The sequence below is a fragment of the Syngnathus leptorhynchus genome, chromosome 21 (assembly GCF_054491065.1).
Source record: "Syngnathus leptorhynchus isolate UIUO chromosome 21, UIUO_Slep, whole genome shotgun sequence".
Lineage (NCBI taxonomy): Eukaryota > Metazoa > Chordata > Actinopteri > Syngnathiformes > Syngnathidae > Syngnathus > Syngnathus leptorhynchus.
Window position 1 is genome coordinate 3,677,931 of NC_141215.1, and position 20,894 is coordinate 3,698,824.

Here is a 20,894-nt window from a genome sequence, read left to right on the forward strand (position 1 = left end):
ACTGCACTTTTATGTTAAATGACAGCAGTGGACTGGAAAAGAATGACACAACCTCAGTGAGATCTTGCATTAGGTAGTATTGCCCTCTAGCGGCTGTATAACAGCAGTACAGGAACACATTGACTTAGCTTTATGTCTTCACAGGCAGACTGGGTAGCAAAGAGTTTCACAGTTCTTGGACCTTCAGCGTCGCAGTTAGTGAAGGAAACACACACACACACACACATTGGTGTTTTTCCAGGTCTAGCTTTACACTCCCTTCAGATGACATTTACAGCCTGAACATTGGGGGCTTTTCCCGATGTGTATAAGCCGCATGCCAGTCTCCTGTGGGGCAAAGTTTGGACCAGGCCATGCAAGCCAACTTCTCATTGACGTCAGAATCATCTTTGAACGAACGCTCGTTCTCCTGCAATTAGAAAAATGTGAGTACAGTCCATGATTATTATAGTTGATTAAATTTTATTGACTGGCTGTACAAACGTTTTGCCAGGCGTCTCCGTGGTTACCGGAGCATTTGAGGCAGCGGGCGGAGAAGGCACGTCGGCATATTCAGTCTCAGAGCTATACACCAGGTTTTTAAAGGCGTCCTACGACATTCCACACATACAAACAATTCAAACACGACGAATAAAAACTCTTGAATCTAGAGTGTTGTATGCATGATGTGGGAGTGTCTTTTGTGCAAGTTGCCAAAGTAGGCGCTTTTGTGTGATTTGAATTGAGCTTTCTCGGCTACCGTACACTTCCGCTTTAGCGAGAAGCTAGCTCTTCAGGTTGTTACCATTTGGACTTTCGAGTGAGTAATGTCAACTTTTTCCCAAGCTTTTGGTTTGCTGTATGTATGTAAATGCGTACATGTAAACAATGACATGAAAGGGGAATATTTGTTAGTTGTTAGGTCAGTGGAAACTCGCTAGCTCTCGTGAAACAAGAGGTGGAGCGTTAGCTAGCACACCCACTGACAAGTAGCACCCACTCGGCTGTCAATCAATCGATAGTCAAGGAAAGCGTTCGACTTGAACGTTGTTTTTCTTTGTTTTTCCATGTCCAAACTTGAAGACTGGAGGCTCCACGTCGGCTGCTGGTCGTCTATCTGCATATCTCGAAAGGTAACTCCCCATTTTGTTTGCCTCCTAATCATAAATGTAGGTCATATATGACTTCAAATATACCAAAATGTTATCATGGGACATTTGAATTGGTCATTTCCCAAACGAATAATGGGCCACAGTGAAAAGAAACAAAAGAATTGCTCTACAATGGTTAAAGTTACTTGTTAATGTAAGAAGTATAGTTCTGAAAAATGTACTTGCATTTGCACTTAAAAAGTGTATTTTTGATCATAGTTGGCACACATGAAAAGTGAAAGTGTACCACTTTGTTCTTCTAAAATGATGATTTGAATCTTAAACAAAAAGAAAAAAATGTTGTTAGTTGGTCGTGTTATGTGCTTGAAGAGCTGATGTGCGATGTCTTTTTGTCATGGCACACCAGGGAGAAGGTGAGCACATGCAAGCAGCTGACATCTCTCACAAAAGCCAAGTGCCAGGTACTGCACAATATCATCATCACACTCATCGGGATGTGTTTTTTCATGACATTGATGCAAGTTCGCCAGAAACTTATATTTAACTCACTTGGTTTGTGTCAGTGTCATGGAAAAACTTGTCCAAAAGTGAGTGGTGGTGGTATTATGCAGTACTTGGCTGGCACTTATGTTTTGTCCCAGTGAGAGACGTTTGAACTGTTTGCATGTGCTCACCTTCCCCCTAGTGCCTGCCACGAGAAGTAAGTGACATCAAGCACTTCATCTGCTTCCATTCATGGCAGGCAGGGCCTTTTCAAATTGCTTTTCTATTCAATAAATTGTTCAAGTGGAATGCGAGGCTTTGTGATTTATGAGCAAATGTTATCATTTGAAGTCTTTCGTGCTTGGCAAAGTACTGTTTGAAGTCTTGAGTTGGCCACTTCCAAAAACCTAAGTGTCCACTACTATGGACACAAGTAAGTTTTCAGCCTCGAGGTGAGTGTCACTGCAACAGAGCCAAGTGTTTGACTGCTTCTCTCTGTCTCCACATGACTCAAAGTCACTTTGAGTCATGTGGAGACAGAGAGAAGCAGTCAAACACTTGGCTCTGTTCAGTGGCTGAAGGCAAACACTCAACTCCAAGCTGAAAAGAATCTTCCAAAACCTAAGTGCCACTTTGCCCGCCTCCTACCTCTGCCCAAATTCAGCCTGGCCAATCACGGCGCGGCGCCTAATTTGCATAACCACGCCCACTTTCTGTCAGCCAATCAAAATGCAGCATTTGCACATCCAACCAATCAGATTGCTTCATTTTAATGAGACCACGCCCACTCTAAATCTAACCAATCACAGACCACCTCATTTGCATATCCACACCCACTTTTCAACCAACCACAACCTTTCATTCTTATTGCTCCACCCAGTTTTAGAGCTCTCAGCCAATCATAAAGCAGTATTCCAGTCATGATCCCACCCCTTTTCGCAAATTTTACCAGAAAAAAAAATCCCATAAAAAAAAAAAATCCAGAAATTTTCTGGGTGGGGGGGAAAAAAAAAAATTGTTGGAAAATTATTTTTCATAATGTTTGAAAATGAAGCGTTGAAAGTTTGTTATTTGTAATAAACTTTATTTCTTTTGCAGAGTAAACATTCAATCAAAACAAAGTAACAAGTTGGATGGCAGTCTGCACGTTGCTGAGTGGTCGGCCGGTCAGAGGGATGAGTGGTGAAGGTCAGCCAGAGAGAAGAGGTTGGTCAGTGGGACAAGTATTACTCCATGCCTGGACCTGAGACAAAATGAGATTGGTAAGTAAAAAGCTAAGTCCACGTTTTGTTCAGAAGATGTTTTGGCATGAAACATACCAGTGCGCAAGTAGAGTATTGCAAGCTGCATGACCAGGAAGCTGTTCCTTGCTGCATGACACAGGAAATTGAATTTGTTCCTTGCTGCCTGTCAGATAATTGGAGAGAAAAACAGGAATAAAGACAAGATTGTGTAATGAGGAGCATTTAAAAGTGCCTTACTTCTCAAGTTGCCTTAGAGCTGATGACAACACAAGGAAACTAAAGTGGGGCTTTGCTCTGGTCCTCAGCTTCTGCTAAGAGTAGGTACTTGATGGGGTCCCACACTGGACAGAAAAAAAAACAAAAGTCATTCAAATTTTGAAACTTATTTGCCAACATGTCATTTGCTTTTCTTCTCTTACCAGCAGAGAAGCCTCTTCAGGCAGCACAGATCCAGGTGAACAAGCTCAGAGGCTGAAGACAAACTGGCAGGCTTTTCACTTTCTGGACCAGGATTTGCCACCTCTGTCTGGAAAGAAAAAGGAACATTTAAGTTTACTGCTTTTATTTTAACTGTAGACTGGAAGCAGAAGGTCGGTCGCTGTTGCACAGGTAGAGTTCCTGACATGTGGCCAAGACTCTCCAGCGTAGACACCTGCACACAACACAAACGAGGGGGCCATTAAGTACATTTTAATTGAGCGTCAACTCTGAAAATGGAGGCAGCCTTGAGGAACCTCTGCATGGTTTTGGAGGGCTGGTTCCTTTGTCCAGCAGGTGGAAGATTATCCAACATCTTTACTGGAAAGTGATCTGCAGGAAAAGAGGCATAAAAAAGAAAAAAACAGGTCAGTGCTTTTAAACAATGCCAGGTTTGTAGTAAATTGTCACCTGTCAGCACGTGGAAGTTGATAATGCCACAGGTTGAAAATCATTTAGCTCCATGCTGGAGAAACTAGGTTCTTTAGCACCACCTAGTGGACAAAAGGAGGAAGAACAAGCTGAAATGTTTGACGCGTGTTTCACCAGTGAGGAATGGAGGGCAGCGTTGGCCGGACGTCTCTCCAACCACAGCTTCCTGGTCTGAAAGACAAGGTAACGTTACAACCATTCTGCTTTTGCATTTTCAGCCTAACAAGCAAATTGGGTTGAGCATGAGTAGACCTGCAAGTGTCTCATGAAGCCATGCGAGGACTGCAAGTCGGCCATCTTGGACCCTGCAAACAAAAGAACAAATGTTTGCTTGAGTCAATTTGATAAGATGCCTTGCTAATAAAAATCTTTTTGCAGTCAATCTGTTCCAGATGCAGGCCTGTGGACAGAAATGAGAAGACAATTAGAATCAGTCGATTGAAAGAGTTACCTTTTAAACAGTGAGTCGGCCATGTCGTGCTCGTTTTGAAGAGTCGCACCTGCAGACAAAGTAGAAAATTAACACGAATGCATCGAAATACACCATTCTCTGGTGGATTTATGCAAACGCTGCTTTGTCTACTTACCTTCGGCCAAACGGCGCTGTCGTCCAGACGTTGCTAAATGTTTGTGCAAAAATTGTTAGTCTTTCCACACGATGCGCGCTTGAGTTTTCAAAATGTAGATTTACTTACCCACCGTTAAATGCTTCTATTGTTTGGTTGCACGCCAAATGCGTTTTGGTGGTCGTCGAAGATGTTAACTGCCTACGCTAGCTTCTGCAAGCTTTTTAGCTTGTAAGATGGAAGCACGCCTAAAATGCAAGTTGACGCTGAAAGAGAGCAAAAGCAGTTAGTTTGAAAAGGTTAACTCAAGTTGAACACCCACCTTGTCACTTTTAAACGCTGTTGTGGAAGAGTGCAGCAGGTGGACCAGAGCAGCGTGGCGCTTGCTATCAGAGGTGAGCGTTAGAATTGAGCGTCGCGTTCGTGACGCCTTTTATAGTCTTTTTGTGATGACGTCATTGAAAGTTTAAAAAAAAAAAAAAAAAAAGCTTCAAACATAGGCATTGATTTGGAGGATGCTGGACTCGAACCAGCACTGCATACTTCGAGGCAACGGTCTTAACCCCTTGACCATTGTCCGTTGGGCAATAATGAAAGAATTTTCTATATTATCCCGAACTATGAAGCAATCCAGAAAAGGTTCAAAGTAACCTTCAATTACAAATATTTAACATCATTATTTAAGATGTCCAATGGCCGAATGGTTAGAGCTTTTGCCTTGAGTTCGGGAGAGGCGGGTTCGATTCTTATGTGTCGCTCTGTTTGCAAAAGCTGCAAAGTGCAAGTCTCGAATCCGAGGCTGCTGCACACCAACCCAAGTCACAAACCATTTAGCCATTTTGGCGTTGAAATTTGTCCGAGCTGTGTTATGTATTTAAAGTATATGTTTAACGAAATAGAGAAAAATTACTAAATCACATTGGCATTCTAGAATACTCATTAGTGTAGTACATAAAGCTTTTGCCTTATGTTCGGAAGAACCGCGTTCGAGTCTCACACTTTTCAAACTTTAAATCAGTCTGCTTTGTGTGGGGCTCGAACCATGGTCTCCCGAGCACCGGGTAAAGTTAAAAACCATTATGCCATTTTGCCGGAGAGACTGAGCCTTTTTTATGGGAAGTGTACTTTAAAGATGTCAACGTTCTTTGATAACACTAAATTACCGATGCTTGACAGAACATTCAACCATGTAGTGCTCAAGGCTTTTACGTTCTGAGAGGTAGAACTGAATTTGGGTCTCACTCTGGCTCAAAGTCTGCTTCGTGCGGGGCTCGAACCCACCTCTCCCGGACACCGGGCAGGGTTATTAACCACTCTCCCAATTTGCCAGGGAATTTCGGCTCTTTTGTTAGGTAGTGTACTGTACATTGAGGACGTCTGGTCGAAAAGGAAAAATGAACACGTTCATTTTACATTGGGTTACATACGAGTGAATGGGGGCACTGCCGTCTTGCGGTAGCTTGGCGTCATTACATGAGCCGCCTCATAAAGCATGAACCGCAGTCTTACACTATGCAAACTTTAGCATGTTCATTTTACATTGGGTTACATACGAGTGAATGGGGGCACTGCCATCTTGCGGTAGCTTGGCGTCATTACATGAGTCACCTCATACAGCATGAACCGCAGTCTTTCACTATGCAAACTTTAGCATGTTCGTTTTACATTGGGTTACATACGAGTGAATGGGGGCACTGCCATCTTGCGGTAGCTTGGCGTCATTACATGAGCCACCTCATAAAGCTGGGTTAGACAAGTGAATGATTTTTCTGATTGGCTGTTTGATCTGTGACGTCACTTGGAAACTCCATTAGGTACACCGCCACTTTCAGGTGTACCTAATCACAGGCCACTTCATTAGGGACAAATCATGGTCAAAACTTAAATGAAAGTGAAAAGTGCCACACCCGAACAACCCCCCACTTTCTGATTGGCTGGTTGATCTGTGACGTCACTGGACACTCCATTAGATACACTGCCATTTTCAGGTGTACCTAATACCAGGCCACTTCATTAGGGAAAAATCATGGTCAAAGTTTAACAGAAAGTGAAAAGTGCCACACCCGAACAACCCCCCACTTTCTGATTGGCTGGTTGATCTGTGACGTCACTGGACACTCCATTAGGTACACCGCCATTTTCAGGTGTACCTAACAACAGGCCACTTCATTAGGGAGACATCCGGGTCAAGGGTTAACTGAAACTAAAAGTGCCCCACCCGCCCTCACCCCCACTTTCTGATTGGCTGTCTGATCTGTGACGTCACACGGACACTCCATTAGGTACACCGCCATTTTCAGGTGTACCTAATACCAGGCCACTTCATTAGGGAAAAATCATGGTCAAAGTTTAACAGAAAGTGAAAAGTGCCACACCCGAACAACCCCCCACTTTCTGATTGGCTGGTTGATCTGTGACGTCACTGGACACTCCATTAGGTACACCGCCATTTTCAGGTGTACCTAACAACAGGCCACTTCATTAGGGAGACATCCGGGTCAAGGGTTAACTGAAACTAAAAGTGCCCCACCCGCCCTCACCCCCACTTTCTGATTGGCTGTCTGATCTGTGACGTCACACGGACACTCCATTAGGTACACCGCCATTTTCAGGTGTACCTAACAACAGGCCACTTCATTAGGGAAAAATCATGGTCAAAGTTTAACAGAAAGTGAAAAGTGCCACACCCGAACAACCCCCCACTTTCTGATTGGCTGGTTGATCTGTGACGTCACTGGACACTCCATTAGGTACACCGCCATTTTCAGGTGTACCTAACAACAGGCCACTTCATTAGGGAGACATCCGGGTCAAGGGTTAACTGAAACTAAAAGTGCCCCACCCGCCCTCACCCCCACTTTCTGATTGGCTGTCTGATCTGTGACGTCACTGGACACTCCATTAGGTACACCGCCATTTTCAGGTGTACCTAATACCAGGCCACTTCATTAGGGAAAAATCATGGTCAAAGTTTAACAGAAAGTGAAAAGTGCCACACCCGAACAACCCCCCACTTTCTGATTGGCTGGTTGATCTGTGACGTCACTGGACACTCCATTAGGTACACCGCCATTTTCAGGTGTACCTAATACCAGGCCACTTCATTAGGGAAAAATCATGGTCAAAGTTTAACAGAAAGTGAAAAGTGCCACACCCGAACAACCCCCCACTTTCTGATTGGCTGGTTGATCTGTGACGTCACTGGACACTCCATTAGGTACACCGCCATTTTCAGGTGTACCTAATACCAGGCCACTTCATTAGGGAAAAATCATGGTCAAAGTTTAACAGAAAGTGAAAAGTGCCACACCCGAACAACCCCCCACTTTCTGATTGGCTGGTTGATCTGTGACGTCACTGGACACTCCATTAGGTACACCGCCATTTTCAGGTGTACCTAATACCAGGCCACTTCATTAGGGAAAAATCATGGTCAAAGTTTAACAGAAAGTGAAAAGTGCCACACCCGAACAACCCCCCACTTTCTGATTGGCTGGTTGATCTGTGACGTCACTGGACACTCCATTAGGTACACCGCCATTTTCAGGTGTACCTAATACCAGGCCACTTCATTAGGGAAAAATCATGGTCAAAGTTTAACAGAAAGTGAAAAGTGCCACACCCGAACAACCCCCCACTTTCTGATTGGCTGGTTGATCTGTGACGTCACTGGACACTCCATTAGGTACACCGCCATTTTCAGGTGTACCTAACAACAGGCCACTTCATTAGGGAAAAATCATGGTCAAAGTTTAACAGAAAGTGAAAAGTGCCACACCCGAACAACCCCCCACTTTCTGATTGGCTGGTTGATCTGTGACGTCACTGGACACTCCATTAGGTACACCGCCATTTTCAGGTGTACCTAATACCAGGCCACTTCATTAGGGAAAAATCATGGTCAAAGTTTAACAGAAAGTGAAAAGTGCCACACCCGAACAACCCCCCACTTTCTGATTGGCTGGTTGATCTGTGACGTCACTGGACACTCCATTAGGTACACCGCCATTTTCAGGTGTACCTAACAACAGGCCACTTCATTAGGGAGACATCCGGGTCAAGGGTTAACTGAAACTAAAAGTGCCCCACCCGCCCTCACCCCCACTTTCTAATTGGCTGTCTGATCTGTGACGTCACACGGACACTCCATTAGGTACACCGCCATTTTCAGGTGTACCTAATACCAGGCCACTTCATTAGGGAAAAATCATGGTCAAAGTTTAACAGAAAGTGAAAAGTGCCACACCCGAACAACCCCCCACTTTCTGATTGGCTGGTTGATCTGTGACGTCACTGGACACTCCATTAGGTACACCGCCATTTTCAGGTGTACCTAATACCAGGCCACTTCATTAGGGAAAAATCATGGTCAAAGTTTAACAGAAAGTGAAAAGTGCCACACCCGAACAACCCCCCACTTTCTGATTGGCTGGTTGATTTGTGACGTCACTGGACACTCCATTAGGTACATCGCCATTTTCAGGTGTACCTAATACCAGGCCACTTCATTAGGGAAAAATCATGGTCAAAGTTTAACAGAAAGTGAAAAGTGCCACACCCGAACAACCCCCCACTTTCTGATTGGCTGGTTGATCTGTGACGTCACTGGACACTCCATTAGGTACACCGCCATTTTCAGGTGTACCTAATACCAGGCCACTTCATTAGGGAAAAATCATGGTCAAAGTTTAACAGAAAGTGAAAAGTGCCACACCCGAACAACCCCCCACTTTCTGATTGGCTGGTTGATCTGTGACGTCACTGGACACTCCATTAGGTACACCGCCATTTTCAGGTGTACCTAACAACAGGCCACTTCATTAGGGAGACATCCGGGTCAAGGGTTAACTGAAACTAAAAGTGCCCCACCCGCCCTCACCCCCACTTTCTGATTGGCTGTCTGATCTGTGACGTCACACGGACACTCCATTAGGTACACCGCCATTTTCAGGTGTACCTAATACCAGGCCACTTCATTAGGGAAAAATCATGGTCAAAGTTTAACAGAAAGTGAAAAGTGCCACACCCGAACAACCCCCCACTTTCTGATTGGCTGGTTGATCTGTGACGTCACTGGACACTCCATTAGGTACACCGCCATTTTCAGGTGTACCTAATCACAGGCCACTTCATTAGGGAAAATTATGGTCAAAACTTAAATGAAAGTGAAAAGTGCCCCACCTGCCCTCACCCCCACCTCCTGATTGGCTGGTTGATCTGTGACGTCACTCACGGACACTTCATTAGGTACACGACCTTTGTGAGGTGCATCTAATGACAGGCCATCATTAGGGAAAATTACATTGAAATCGACCTTCTCCACGACACGCATGGACACACCACAGTTGTACCCAATAAAGTGTTTATGATTGACGTCACAAATGACAAGCCACTTCTTTAGGGAAAATTAATGGCCATATGTTTTGTCCCAAACATGTATCACAAGAAAAACACCTGTTATTTCTCACAATTCTCCACAAGAAATTTGTATTTTAATTTCCAAGGACAGCAACTTCATTCTTAAAGCTAAACTGCCCCAATAACAAGACAACACTTTGGTATTAACGTGGTCAGACACTTTTAATTTGTTTGAACAATGAATCATAGAACCAGATCGCCATCAAGTGATTTTTAAGTACACCAAGAGGCTCGGGGCTGCTTGAAACCAGCACCTGTCCTCTTTTTTATTTTCCTCAATCCTGCAGCTTGGAGATCAAATAAAATTAACATTGAAAGAAAACAAAAACAAAAAGAAAACAAAAAGTACAGCATCACTCATTCCAGATGTCACTCATATCCTGTGTGCTTTGTGGAGAGAGAGAGATAGAGACAGAAACAGACTACCATATTATTTAAGATTGCTTGTAAAATGACCTGTAAATGTAGATTAGCAATTGTATATTAGGTAGGTAACGTTTGGTTGGTTGGGGGAAAAAAAAAAAAAAAAAGAACGGTTAACATCAATACAATCAGAAGGTCTGAGCTCACAAGTGAGGTCGCTCACACATGCACTAAATAAAATTAAAATTAATTCAATTGAAGCAAAATGACACCAAATGACTGCTAGCTTGATTTCATCTCATAAAATAGGTTGGATTTAAATTAAAAAGGACTAATTGACGTTATTGCACATGAGCTAAAGACAGTAATACTCTTACAGCTCTGTTCGCTGACCCCTCCTCATCATCCTACGTGACACATTCAGACAACTGGTGAGGAAGGTTCTTTAAACGGCAACCAAGAAAAAATAAAAATAATAATCCTGGAAGAAGGAAACCAAGATGCAATCGTGTGGAAAATTTCATTCTGCAAGAGCTCAAGGTGAAACACTGATATTGTGCTAGAACAGACAGGAAATGGCTGAACAAGTGCTTTGTCAAAAACACACACAAAAAAAAAACAGGCTTATTGTAATTGAGGCGCACTTAAGAAAAAAAAAATAAAAAAATCAACAGAAAAATGTAGCCTGTGCTATCCTGACATGGTGCAGCAATGTCAAAGCCTAACTGCCAGGTTCAACCTGTAAGAGAGAAATCGTTCTGGACATAAAAAAATAATGGTGATGCTGATTTTTACCCTCCTCCAAGATTGCTGCTACATTAAAACCGCACGTATTCATGTGCAACATGGGGGGAGGGGGGGTGTTAGGATTTGACGATCTACATACTGTTCTGTTTTTGTCCTCCTTTTTCTGTTTTTATATATATATATATATATATATATATATATATATATATATATATATATATATATATATATATATATATATATATATATATATATATATATATATATATAATTTTTTTTTTTTTTTTTTGTACATGTTCCGCCGCCTCTGGTTACTGGTATCGATTGGCAGTGTCCAGGTCCAATAACATGGCAGAGTGATTCAGTAAAAACACTGGAGTCGCACTGAGGTTTATTTTGAAAGGAGTCACTCTGGAGGAGGAGGCTTACAGCTGGTGGTTGGCATCCCCGCCGCTCCCGCGTCTGCGCTCACACCGGCCCGTTGACGGCCACTTCTTGGGGCGCCGGCGGCTCCTCTCTGGGGTGCACAGGGACGCCACACTTAACAACATGACACCACCACACCCGGCTTCGTGAAACTTAAGAGTGCTCCGGGAAGTTGCGACTGGATGTGCAAATTATAAAGTTTAAGATTACAAAGCTTTACTTTACATTAGGACACAACCTAATAGCTGGCCAATATTGCCTTTTTTTTTTGTTTTTGTTGCTGTCTCTCTTTTGGATTACAACATTACACGATCATACCCAAGCTCATACCTCCTTGCCAAAAAATGTCTTCTCTCTGTTGTCAAGTTGAGCAAACAGACAAAGCGTTAAAGCAGAGAACCAACACGCTTTAATATGATGCTTCGAGCCTGTGTTACATAAATGACTATAGTCGTGAAATTATCCGATGCATGACAATCACCTAGTATTAATATTAGTATAAGTATTAACTTAAACACTAGCTTGAATAACACCCTAAGAAATGAGCAGAAACAGGCTACGTTGACTTAAGCTCTTTAGAAAAATCATACTGACAAAAACCGCTACAAAATAGATTTCTATGGAAAGCTGGTAAGGCAGACAACTCTCGGGGTTGCAGTAGTTTTAACACCCCAGTTACTTGCTTGAGTCCAAGTGGGCGTTGGCGGAGTGACAACTTACTTCCTGTCAGTCTGTGCGGTTACGGGTGATTCCTCAGGAGGCTGCTGCTGCTGCTGCTCCGAGGCTTCTGGAGGATCTGACAGTGAGAGCTTCTCCAGGGACACAGGACTCTCCTCGCTGCGTGCGCAAAAGCAGGTTTGAGCTTCACAGTTCATTCGTCACATTCCCTTATTAGTCACCCATTTTGCCTTGGAGCTCCTGGTAGAAGCATCAGTACTGGATGAAAAGTCCTCCGTCAACATGCAAACTTGTATTTAGGCTCAAGTTGCAGAGAAGTGCCCAGTAATTTGCACTCGCGACTTTCACCTATATTTAGCTCGGTGTGGTACTTTTTGCTTCAATTATAGTTTTCTTATACATAACAAGCAGAAGGGGATTTTGAACCTTGTGACGTCCGCTGTCTTGCTGCCGCCGGCAGCTGCTTTTGAGACCATAGTTGCTGCCGAGTTGACTTCCTCGCCGTCGGGGCCTGCGGGCGAAACGCTGTCCGAGGCGGCGGGAGGAGCCTCCGTCACGTCCCCCGAAGGACCCACGCAGGGCGAGGCGACGGCGTCTGCTTGCGCGCGAAAAAGGAAAGCAAGTGAGCTGGGCGGGAACAAAATGGCACAATCTGGTCCGACCAGCTGAACTCACTCACCGCCCTTCTCGTGGTTTTGTTTGGCTTGTTTGTCCGCGTCGCTGCCTCCAGTCTCCACGGGGGAGCTGCACCTGACTGTGCTGGAAGGGAAGAAACGACACTTGAGCGCATGTGCACGCCGCTAAAGAGCATTCATTCATTGACTTTTATCAGAATGGGAAAGAGCAACTTTTGGGCTATGCGAGCCAGCGTAAAATTTCCAAGTTGAAGACATGCAAGCTAACCTTGAGAACGGCTGGAACGCCGTGAAATTGGCCCAGCCCGTTTCCTGGGTCTCGTTTCCAGCACCGGCGGGAAGCGCATCCCAGCCAGATGGAGTCTGGGATGCCGTGATCCCGTCAGAGTCCCTGAAATTTGCTGTCCAGCCTGGACCTGGAGACAGGATGGGAGGAGAAAATATGAATAGTATATTTCATCGGAATAAAAATTAGTCTCAGAAAGGATGACAGAAATAATCTGTAAAACAATTATTTTGAAGTCAACAAATGTGGTGTCAGACTTTAATCTTGACGCCCCCCACCTGTGTCTGATGTGTTCTGCTCAAACTCTTCCTCCTCGTCGGATTCCGAGCCGCAGTCTTGCTCCTGTCCGCCATTTTCCAAGCTACTCCGGGAGCTTCCTTCTGATGTTTGGGACACCCCAAACCTGGGAAAGAGGCCCCACAATGAGCTTTAAATGGAACTATTTGAGCAAAGAACAAGATTTACCTTGTTCTGGATTTAGCTTGCGTTGCATAGTTGATCTCCTTTTCCTCCCATATGTCCTCTTCCTCATCCGCATCATCAAACTGATGTATCCTCTCTTTACAGCAGGCCTCAAAAGCAGCTGCGTTGGCCTGTATTGCAAGTGGACACGAGAATAAACCGCAGAGGCATTTGCATGTCCGCATGCCATAAACTAAAGGCAAAGGTCGTTGCAGAAAAAAGTATTTTCGCAGATTTCCGACTGACAAACTTTATTTGCAAAATGCTCCGTCTTAACCTCACATGGAAATGCAACAGTATTTTTTTTACTTACACTTTTTTTTTAGCATACTTGAAAAGCACTTGTTGAATACTTACACTGTTATCATCAGAATCTAAATTGAAGTTTATTTCTGCAATTCTGTCAAATGTGGCGCTGGAGGGGAAAGGAGAAAAAAAACATTTACAGTACAATGAGAGCTAACAGTACACGTAAGGCTGACGTCAGACTTGAGTGTCGCAACTCACTTGATATTTTCGTCGTGTTCGCTGAACTCCTCGTCGTTGAAGCCAAACTGGTCCACGAAGTTGGCGGTCATCTGCTGGATCTGATAGTCAGAGAAAGCCTGGGAATGTCAGAGGGACACCTTTTAGGGTGACGCCACTGCGCTGAGTGTCGCCGCATTTTATTTGATTTTTTTCCAAGAGCGTGACCCTACCTGTTGGAGGGACAGGTCGTTTGGGAAGGGGCTCTCCATGTCGTCGTCCTCGCTGGACGAATGCATGTTGTGCGTGCTCACCTGTACAACGCACGGCACATGAAAATAGCTGAAGGCACCAAACTATTGGACAGCGATCAAGGCGAATGAACAATTCACGAAAAATAAATAAAAATGGTGCTACTGGAGTAATCTTTTGTCTGTGGTGAACGTCTTCTCACCAGCTCGACTGTGTTTCTTCTGTTTGTTTCTCTCAGCGTTTCGTCCACAAAACTCTCCCAGCGACCTCTGCAGTCTTCAGGCAGCTCTGAATTGTTTTTAATTTAAAAAATAAAATAAAAACAATTTTAGTTAATAATGACTGAGCGCTTGTTTCTAATGTTCCGTTTCAAAGGTTTACCTTTGATGAGGTCAGCAATCTGGGCCTGTACTGGCCCCTTCTCTAGGTTCTGGACCACCATGTTGGAAATTCTGGTAAGGTGACCCATGTTGCCTCTTCTGGTGCCACCCTCAGACCTGTGGAAGTCACAGCCACATTATTTCACCTGGAATTTCACAAATTACCCGACTGAGCAGATTTCTTATAAAAAAAAATAAAATAAACACACTCACTGTATTTTATCGTTCTCCTCCCAGGCATCGAGGATCTTTTGTACCAATCGACACTTCTGGAAAAGCTGCACATTTGAGCCCAATAAATAAATCAAAAGTGAAATCGAGCATATTGTTTATCCATACTTCTATGGGGTGGAAGTCATTTTCTCACAGCTATGTATAAAAAAAAAAAGGTTTTCGTACTTGTCAAAACAATGGGCGCTAGCCTGCGAGCTAACATCAGCAGCTCCACATCTACCAACAACACGGCGGTGCCATCGAGCTGCACTTACATGTGCCACCAGGGTATTGTGGAGGGAGGTCTGTGGGTCACTGGTCCCGCCCGACTCCACTGCCTCGACTTGAGTTTCGGCGGCCGATGCCGCTTGCTGCCCGTTATGGTTCTGGAGGCCCGGGTTGGGCCGCTCCTCGGAGGAAGGGTGGTTCAGGATGGCCGCCACACAGAGCTCCACTTGGAAGTGCAAAAAGTTATTCCACGAGTATTTGAAGAACAGATCCTGCGCAGCGGGACAAACACCAGACTTAGTATCGGCGTCGAGCTCGGGTTCCGAATTGAAGTCGGGCCTACCAGTAATAGGTCCATGGTGCCGAGGTCGCATAGCTCCTGGCAGATACTGGGGGAGGTGGTCTGCAGGAGGGCAGCCACCAGTCGGGCCACGTGAAGGCGGGCGTTCCCCAGTGGCTGATCTAGAACGCCAACGGTGGTCAGTATTGCACCTTTCTGCAGACAGAAAAGGAAAAGAGAGCTCAAAGACCTTTCGTGGATGCGACGTACTGGAGTGACGTTCATCAAGTGCTTGGCAAAGTCAATACGTGTACTGTGTGTCGCTACCTTTGGGGGATCCAGAAGAAGCTGCTGGAAATCTTTTAAATGGGGCTCAATGGCATTTAAAATACTGCTGTTGACAGTGTAAGACCTTTCATAACCCTGAGAATACAGATCCATCAGCCCTTCCAACCTGGGGAGAAGAAGAGACGGCGCATGATATACCAATCAGCCAGGGCAAGCCCTCGTTCACAACCGATACGCGACACTGACAATAATAAATTGCTAGTCTTCAAACCAATGAAGTGAAATTGGGTAACTTGCGCACACCTGATGATCTCTGGCGATTCGGTTGTTTTAAAAATCTGAGCAAGTGTAATAGTGCTTGCTTTTTTTTTCCGCATACTCACCCAGACCTCCTGGTCTCCAGTAAGGTAAGTAGCACTTGAGTTCCGTTAACAATGGAAGCCTCGTTCCTCTCGCCCTCAAACATGTTCTTGAGGAGTCCTGCTACAGTTTCTTGTCTGGAAGAAGCCATTTTGTTGACTGAGCAAACTGATGCGCGGCTAATGATTCAGTTCATCGAGAGACGGGAGCGACTTACGACTCGAGCACAGCCAATAGTGGGTCGGCCTCCATGTTCTCCTGCATTTGATTGGCCTGGTCTCGGCTAAGGCGAATTATGTCACAAAGTGTTTGGGACGCGTTTGATTGTCTCTGACAAATTGGAAAGGAAAACCAGACATTCAAAAAAAAAATGCACGCTTAGGTGAAGAATCTAAATTGGCTCCCGAGACTTACCTCCTCATCTTTACCAGTATGGATAAGCTCAATGAGTCTTTGAACGAGCTTCTCTTCATTCAGCCACTTGAAGAACATAAAAACATGTTGGTTTTTTAAGGATACACTACTTTACCTGCTAAATTGCAGATCATAGTTCATGGTTCTTGTAAACTATCAATGAGTTGTTGTTGTTTTTTTTTACAGTCTCCAGCAATGTCAGAGTTTTGAATTGGAGAGCTTACATGAAGGACCTCCTGCCTCAAAGGGGCAGGCTCCACACAACTGATGAGGCGAAGCAGCAGGTCCATCATAGCAGACGCATCTATGTGTTTCAGCACCAGAGCAATGAAGCCTTCCTTCTTCTTGAGAAAGGCGATCACCTGAGAGCGGCAGATTGACAGACGAATGCCACAAGGTGAGCATTCGTGCCATTCGGCCATACGAGGCCATTGCAGCTCTACCTCTTCGGTTTTCCTGGCAATGAGATTGCCGATGGTTTTGCTGAAGAAGCTGGCGAGCAGCGGGTTGAGGGGCGGGTCCTGCTCCAGGAAGTGGTAGAGCACCTCCAGGAGAGATTCTTCTCCGCCCAGCTTATCGTTTATGATAGACACGTCTGAGGTCAGGAGCTCGCACGCAATGTTGGGAAGCCTTTGAGGAAAAAATACATTTGAATATGGATAGCTAGTTTATCTGGTAGCATATCACATGACAAATGTACGCACTTAAATCGGCTCCTCTCTTCCAAGTCGGCGGGCGGCTCTTTGGTGATGAGGCTGACCAGCTCCTGCATGCAGTGGTCCTGGGAGAGGAAGAGCAGCAGGCGGCGGTTCTGAGCCTTGCACTCCTGCAGCACATCGTCTTCCTCCATCAGCTCGCGCAGCGTCACGTCCTCCCGGTCCAGCAGCTGGTCGATATGGGAGGTGGTGTGCAGGTCAAACTTCCAAAACATGGTGGCCGCCGGGGTGGGGAACACAGCCCTGAAGGAAAAAGTAACATGTTATGTACAAGTGCACTACCAGACGCCCCCCCCCCCCCCCCTAATAAACCTCAATGCCAAAATCTACACTCTTTACATACGTTATACAGTTACTGTTTTCATCACCCATCTGTGAAAAGCATTTTGTAACTGCCACGTGATCTCGAAGGGGCTACGGTAGTACATACCAGTGAATGAAATGTGGATATCTTTAATCAGACCTCTCCCGCGAGCAGGCAGGCATTTGTGTTTGTGCACAAGACAGAAAGCGTGGGGGGGCCTGGCATTTATCAGCATGGGTCTCCTTTTAAAATGCAGGCCTGTTTAGGAGATGGAACGCTGCGAGGCTCACCATAACCTGCAAAGGGAAATAAAAAATAAATAAAAATTGAGCTGAACCATTGGGTCATAATTTGTTTTAATATGAATTTAAAGGTGGTTTAAACATCCCCCCCCCCCCCATATTTTTAGGGACATCAGGCCTGAATGAGGGCAAGTGGGCAATTTCCTGCCTTCTGAGTTACACTACTATCCAAAACGTGACTGCGTTTGTGTGCCAGGGAAAGCCTGAGAAGCAAGACGGAGTTGTGCCACTCGTTTCCTAGCATGCCTGAAAACAAAAGGCTGATTACTATTTTTGTACCACTAGTTTTTTTAATTACCTTTGCTGAGTTCTGCGTAGAGCATTGTGCGAAATGAGGAGTTGGAAACAAGTGAGGACTGTTGATGTAAGGCGCACTCTGCTCACGACTCGGGAGCAACATGACTGATTTTAGTCAAACATCTCACGAGCGACAGGCGCTTTTCAACGGCTAGAATCTAACGCTATGGTGCTTGACAAAGGCCTGGATAATTATACAACTTTTCAGAGTGTGCGCGTTTGTTTTCCTCGAGTGGTTACTATGGAGGCAAACAGACTCGGCCCGATGCAAACGCAGAGCCAAAATTTTGTAGCTGTGGGAAGAGCGTGCGACCCAACTGTTGATTGCAGAAGGTGAAACTGAACTGAGGGCAAATCATAAGCTTTCCTCCTTTTTTTTTCTGTCCTTTATTTTCCCCTCCCCTGCACATGTAACAGCAGCGGTGTCCATCTGGCATACATTTACAGAGTACACAAGTGCAATAATAACTTCGCGAGTGCTCCTCGTGGATGGCGAGCTGGGACGGCGGGAGCTTGACTTTTACATCCAAAATAGAACCCGCAGGAGGCGACCGCAGCAACAACAATCGGCGAAGCGCACGGGGCGGTTGAGGAAAAGAGGAAGCATAAAAAAGATGCACATTGTTGTGGATAAACAACAAAGTGGAGTTGGACAAGATGAAAAGAAACCAAGGAAATGGTATTGCACAGATTGCAGAAGTTCTAAAAGTTGTGAGAGTGACGTTCGAAGAGTATGACATTGCACGTATGAGGAGCGTGCCCAGATTTGTCCAGCTAAGCTGATTGTCAATATTCCCACAGAAACAAAAATGCAAAAGTGTGAGAACAGCCGTCGCCATTGCGCTGAAGATTTGCGTCATCAGCAGTGTCGTTTATGCTCACAACATGAGACTTTGTTGTAAAAATGTGACCATACACACTTGTGAATTGTCATTTTCTCCCTTTGAGGATATAAATATTGTTTTTTTATCATCAGTGTGAACGGTCTGAACAAAAATATATAGCTGCTTTTTAAGCTTAGCAACAAATGTCACTGACAGCCGAATTGGAGAGTGGGGGGTCAGATTTCGGTTTGCTTGGACCATAACGGAAGCGTTAAAAGAGGTTGACTGGTTGTTTTGCATCTTTTTGTGTATGTGAATCTTATTTCCATCCATAAATGACGTCAAATATGCGAGTTGCTTGAGTTCTCAAAGATTTTCTAAAATGCCGTGTACAAATCTGGATTATTTGAGCACTACCAGTAATTCATTTTCCATTATTTGCCATGTGAACATTTATTTAGAATAGCACTTTGACCTTTATGGTGTCTTGTTACATACGGTTAGCCTGACAGTATAGCTGACCAAAACAATATCAAAAAAGTAATAATATGCTTGCAATTTTTATTTCTTTACATCTGTGTAGGTCATGGTGATCTAGAATGGTTATTACCAAGGAAACAATACTATTATTCCTTTTTGTGTTGTGTTTGTCACGACTTAGTCAATTACGCTATTAGGCTAACAATATAGTTCTAAAGTCTTACACTAAATTAAAAGAAATATGCCCACTGGGTGTTAAGAGCTATCACAAACAATTTATTAATCCAGGTAAATTGCTAGTTGAAAGAATTATAACGCATGACAAATGCTCATTTGTAATGTTGTTGGGAAAGACGGGGTTGGATTTCTTGTTTACTTAAACCCTAACGGTAGCATACGGAACATTGTGAGAGTCTCTAAATTTGGTATTTTACTGAACACAGATCTTAATATTCCTTCACATTAAAGACGTAAAAGGGGATCGAGGTACGAGTTCGAGAAAATGTATCGTTAACACCACATGGCTCGGCAGCGGCTGGCCTCCATCGACTTCGAACGGCCTTAATTTTACAACATAACGCTGGGTAGAAGTGCTCACATTTAAGAAAATTGAAGAACAAATATGGCAAAAATAACAGAGCATTCTTTGAACTGACACCTAACATACAATGGCGCCGAGGTTACGTTCGTTGCCCTTAAGGGGTCACCCGAACGGAACACAATTCGGCTAAGTTGGTCGGTTGGGTTTGCTAAGGCTAGCTTGCGAGTAGCAACTTACTCGCGCAAGTTAGCCAGCTTTAGTTCCTCCTTTTACGTTGAGCTTAGCACAGAAGCTAACTAGCAGCTACGATTAACATGAAGTTAGCCCCCCCCACAAACTTTAAGTTAAACTTTGTGGCCGAGTTGAGTACAGTAATCACATTATATCCGCCCACGAGAAACTTACCTTTGAATATCCCCCGTGCGTTTCCTCTTCTTTGCGTTAGACCGTTACAGCACTTTTTTTTCTTACCCCAGCCCGATCCCTTAGTCACTAGCTCCCCCCCAGCTCACAATTAGCCGCGTTAGCTTCACTGCATGAGCCTCATCTAGTGATTTGTTTTGAAGAACAGCCTGGGTCAGCCTTCGACAGTTCGAACAAGCAAGCAGGAGGCTGTCTGTTAGCTTCAAGTTAGCTCCCGACGTTAAGTCCAAAGCGTGGCTTTAAAATTCACCCCGAGAGGCAAATACTGAGCCGCGGGCGGCTTGTTGGGCATCAATGGCCCCGATATCTGTTCTTTCGGACGGAGCGCGTTTGATTCGAATGAAATTCAAACGCGGAGCTAAGTTTAGCATGCAAAGCAGGAAAAACTCAGTCATATTTTTTCGAATCAAAATGGCGACGCTGGGTGGCGGGGACGCGCAGCACCAGCGTCGCGCGGGAGCGTGCATTTTGGATAGTGCGCGGAAATCAGCGCAAAATCTATTAAAAACAACCATGACAAATGAATATTTTTTTTTTATTTAATATATAATAAATTAATGTATTGTGAATTTTAAATCCCCAAATATTTTTTTATTCCGCCAATTTCCGTCATTTTACTCCTTCCACATTTCCATTCCAACTTAAATATTTTTTTAAATTGAGTGGGGAAATCACATTAAAAACAGATTAAATACGGTTCATGAAATTATCCTAAGTAGTTTACAACAGTTTATTTTTAAAGTCAGTACTCATTCCTTCCCCTCTCGGCATGCATGCAAATGTATACGAATGTACAGCATTTATCCAGCCAACTTGATT

At 44.4% G+C, this 20,894-nt stretch overlaps 1 protein-coding gene and 3 long non-coding RNA genes across 9 annotated transcripts; 1 reads left to right on the forward strand and 3 right to left on the reverse strand.

The window, feature by feature from the left end:
* Window positions 1-230: 230 nt before the first annotated feature.
* Window positions 231-758, reverse strand: LOC147040160 (uncharacterized). The gene is made up of 2 exons (XR_015063156.1): window positions 484-758; window positions 231-409 (listed from the first exon to the last, which is right to left on the reverse strand). It is a non-coding gene; the product is annotated as an uncharacterized LOC147040160 (long non-coding RNA).
* Window positions 433-5,952, forward strand: LOC147040161 (uncharacterized). 4 transcript variants are annotated; one of them, XR_015063153.1, is made up of 6 exons: window positions 433-799; window positions 1,063-1,112; window positions 2,673-2,836; window positions 2,989-3,135; window positions 3,241-3,663; window positions 3,845-5,952. It is a non-coding gene; the product is annotated as an uncharacterized LOC147040161 (long non-coding RNA). The 4 variants fall into 4 exon arrangements; XR_015063155.1 differs by lacking the exon at window positions 433-799 and having other exon boundaries at window positions 806-1,112; window positions 3,064-3,135; XR_015063152.1 differs by lacking the exon at window positions 433-799 and having other exon boundaries at window positions 806-1,112; window positions 3,845-5,951.
* Window positions 2,654-4,748, reverse strand: LOC147040162 (uncharacterized). 2 transcript variants are annotated; one of them, XR_015063151.1, is made up of 11 exons: window positions 4,616-4,748; window positions 4,427-4,559; window positions 4,315-4,347; window positions 4,179-4,227; window positions 3,980-4,032; window positions 3,707-3,898; window positions 3,553-3,628; window positions 3,238-3,470; window positions 3,056-3,159; window positions 2,894-2,981; window positions 2,654-2,817 (listed from the first exon to the last, which is right to left on the reverse strand). It is a non-coding gene; the product is annotated as an uncharacterized LOC147040162 (long non-coding RNA). The 2 variants fall into 2 exon arrangements; XR_015063150.1 differs by having other exon boundaries at window positions 4,423-4,559.
* A 4,232-nt stretch (window positions 5,953-10,184) lies between the features above and the next one.
* ppp6r2a (protein phosphatase 6, regulatory subunit 2a) lies at window positions 10,185-20,502 on the reverse strand. Of its 2 annotated transcripts, none has more exons than XM_085902474.1 (24): window positions 20,058-20,502; window positions 17,335-17,504; window positions 16,893-17,147; window positions 16,632-16,818; window positions 16,413-16,550; window positions 16,189-16,254; window positions 15,992-16,104; window positions 15,798-15,911; window positions 15,454-15,580; window positions 15,190-15,342; window positions 14,894-15,118; window positions 14,619-14,683; window positions 14,407-14,522; window positions 14,228-14,313; window positions 14,007-14,087; window positions 13,816-13,895; window positions 13,666-13,723; window positions 13,312-13,439; window positions 13,125-13,249; window positions 12,829-12,976; window positions 12,605-12,684; window positions 12,352-12,520; window positions 11,968-12,084; window positions 10,185-11,338 (listed from the first exon to the last, which is right to left on the reverse strand). In XM_085902474.1, exons 3-24 carry the CDS (start codon window positions 17,117-17,119, stop codon window positions 11,290-11,292), a joined length of 2,652 nt encoding a protein of 883 aa, XP_085758600.1. In that variant the 5' UTR covers window positions 17,120-17,147; window positions 17,335-17,504; window positions 20,058-20,502; the 3' UTR covers window positions 10,185-11,289. The 2 variants fall into 2 exon arrangements, with proteins under 2 accessions (XP_085758600.1, XP_085758599.1); XM_085902473.1 differs by having other exon boundaries at window positions 13,816-13,913.
* Window positions 20,503-20,894: the final 392 nt, after the last annotated feature.

Coding starts and splice junctions, on each gene's coding strand:
- ppp6r2a (XM_085902473.1), bottom strand. CDS start 17,119: ATGTTTTGGAAGTTTGACCTGCACACCACCTCCCATATCGACCAGCTG. Junction 16,551..16,631: donor TTGCCAGGAAAACCGAAGAG/GTAGAGCTGCAA, acceptor TGCCGCTCTCAG/GTGATCGCCTTTCTCAAGAA. Junction 14,314..14,406: donor GATTGCTGACCTCATCAAAG/GTAAACCTTTGA, acceptor AAAACAATTCAG/AGCTGCCTGAAGACTGCAGA.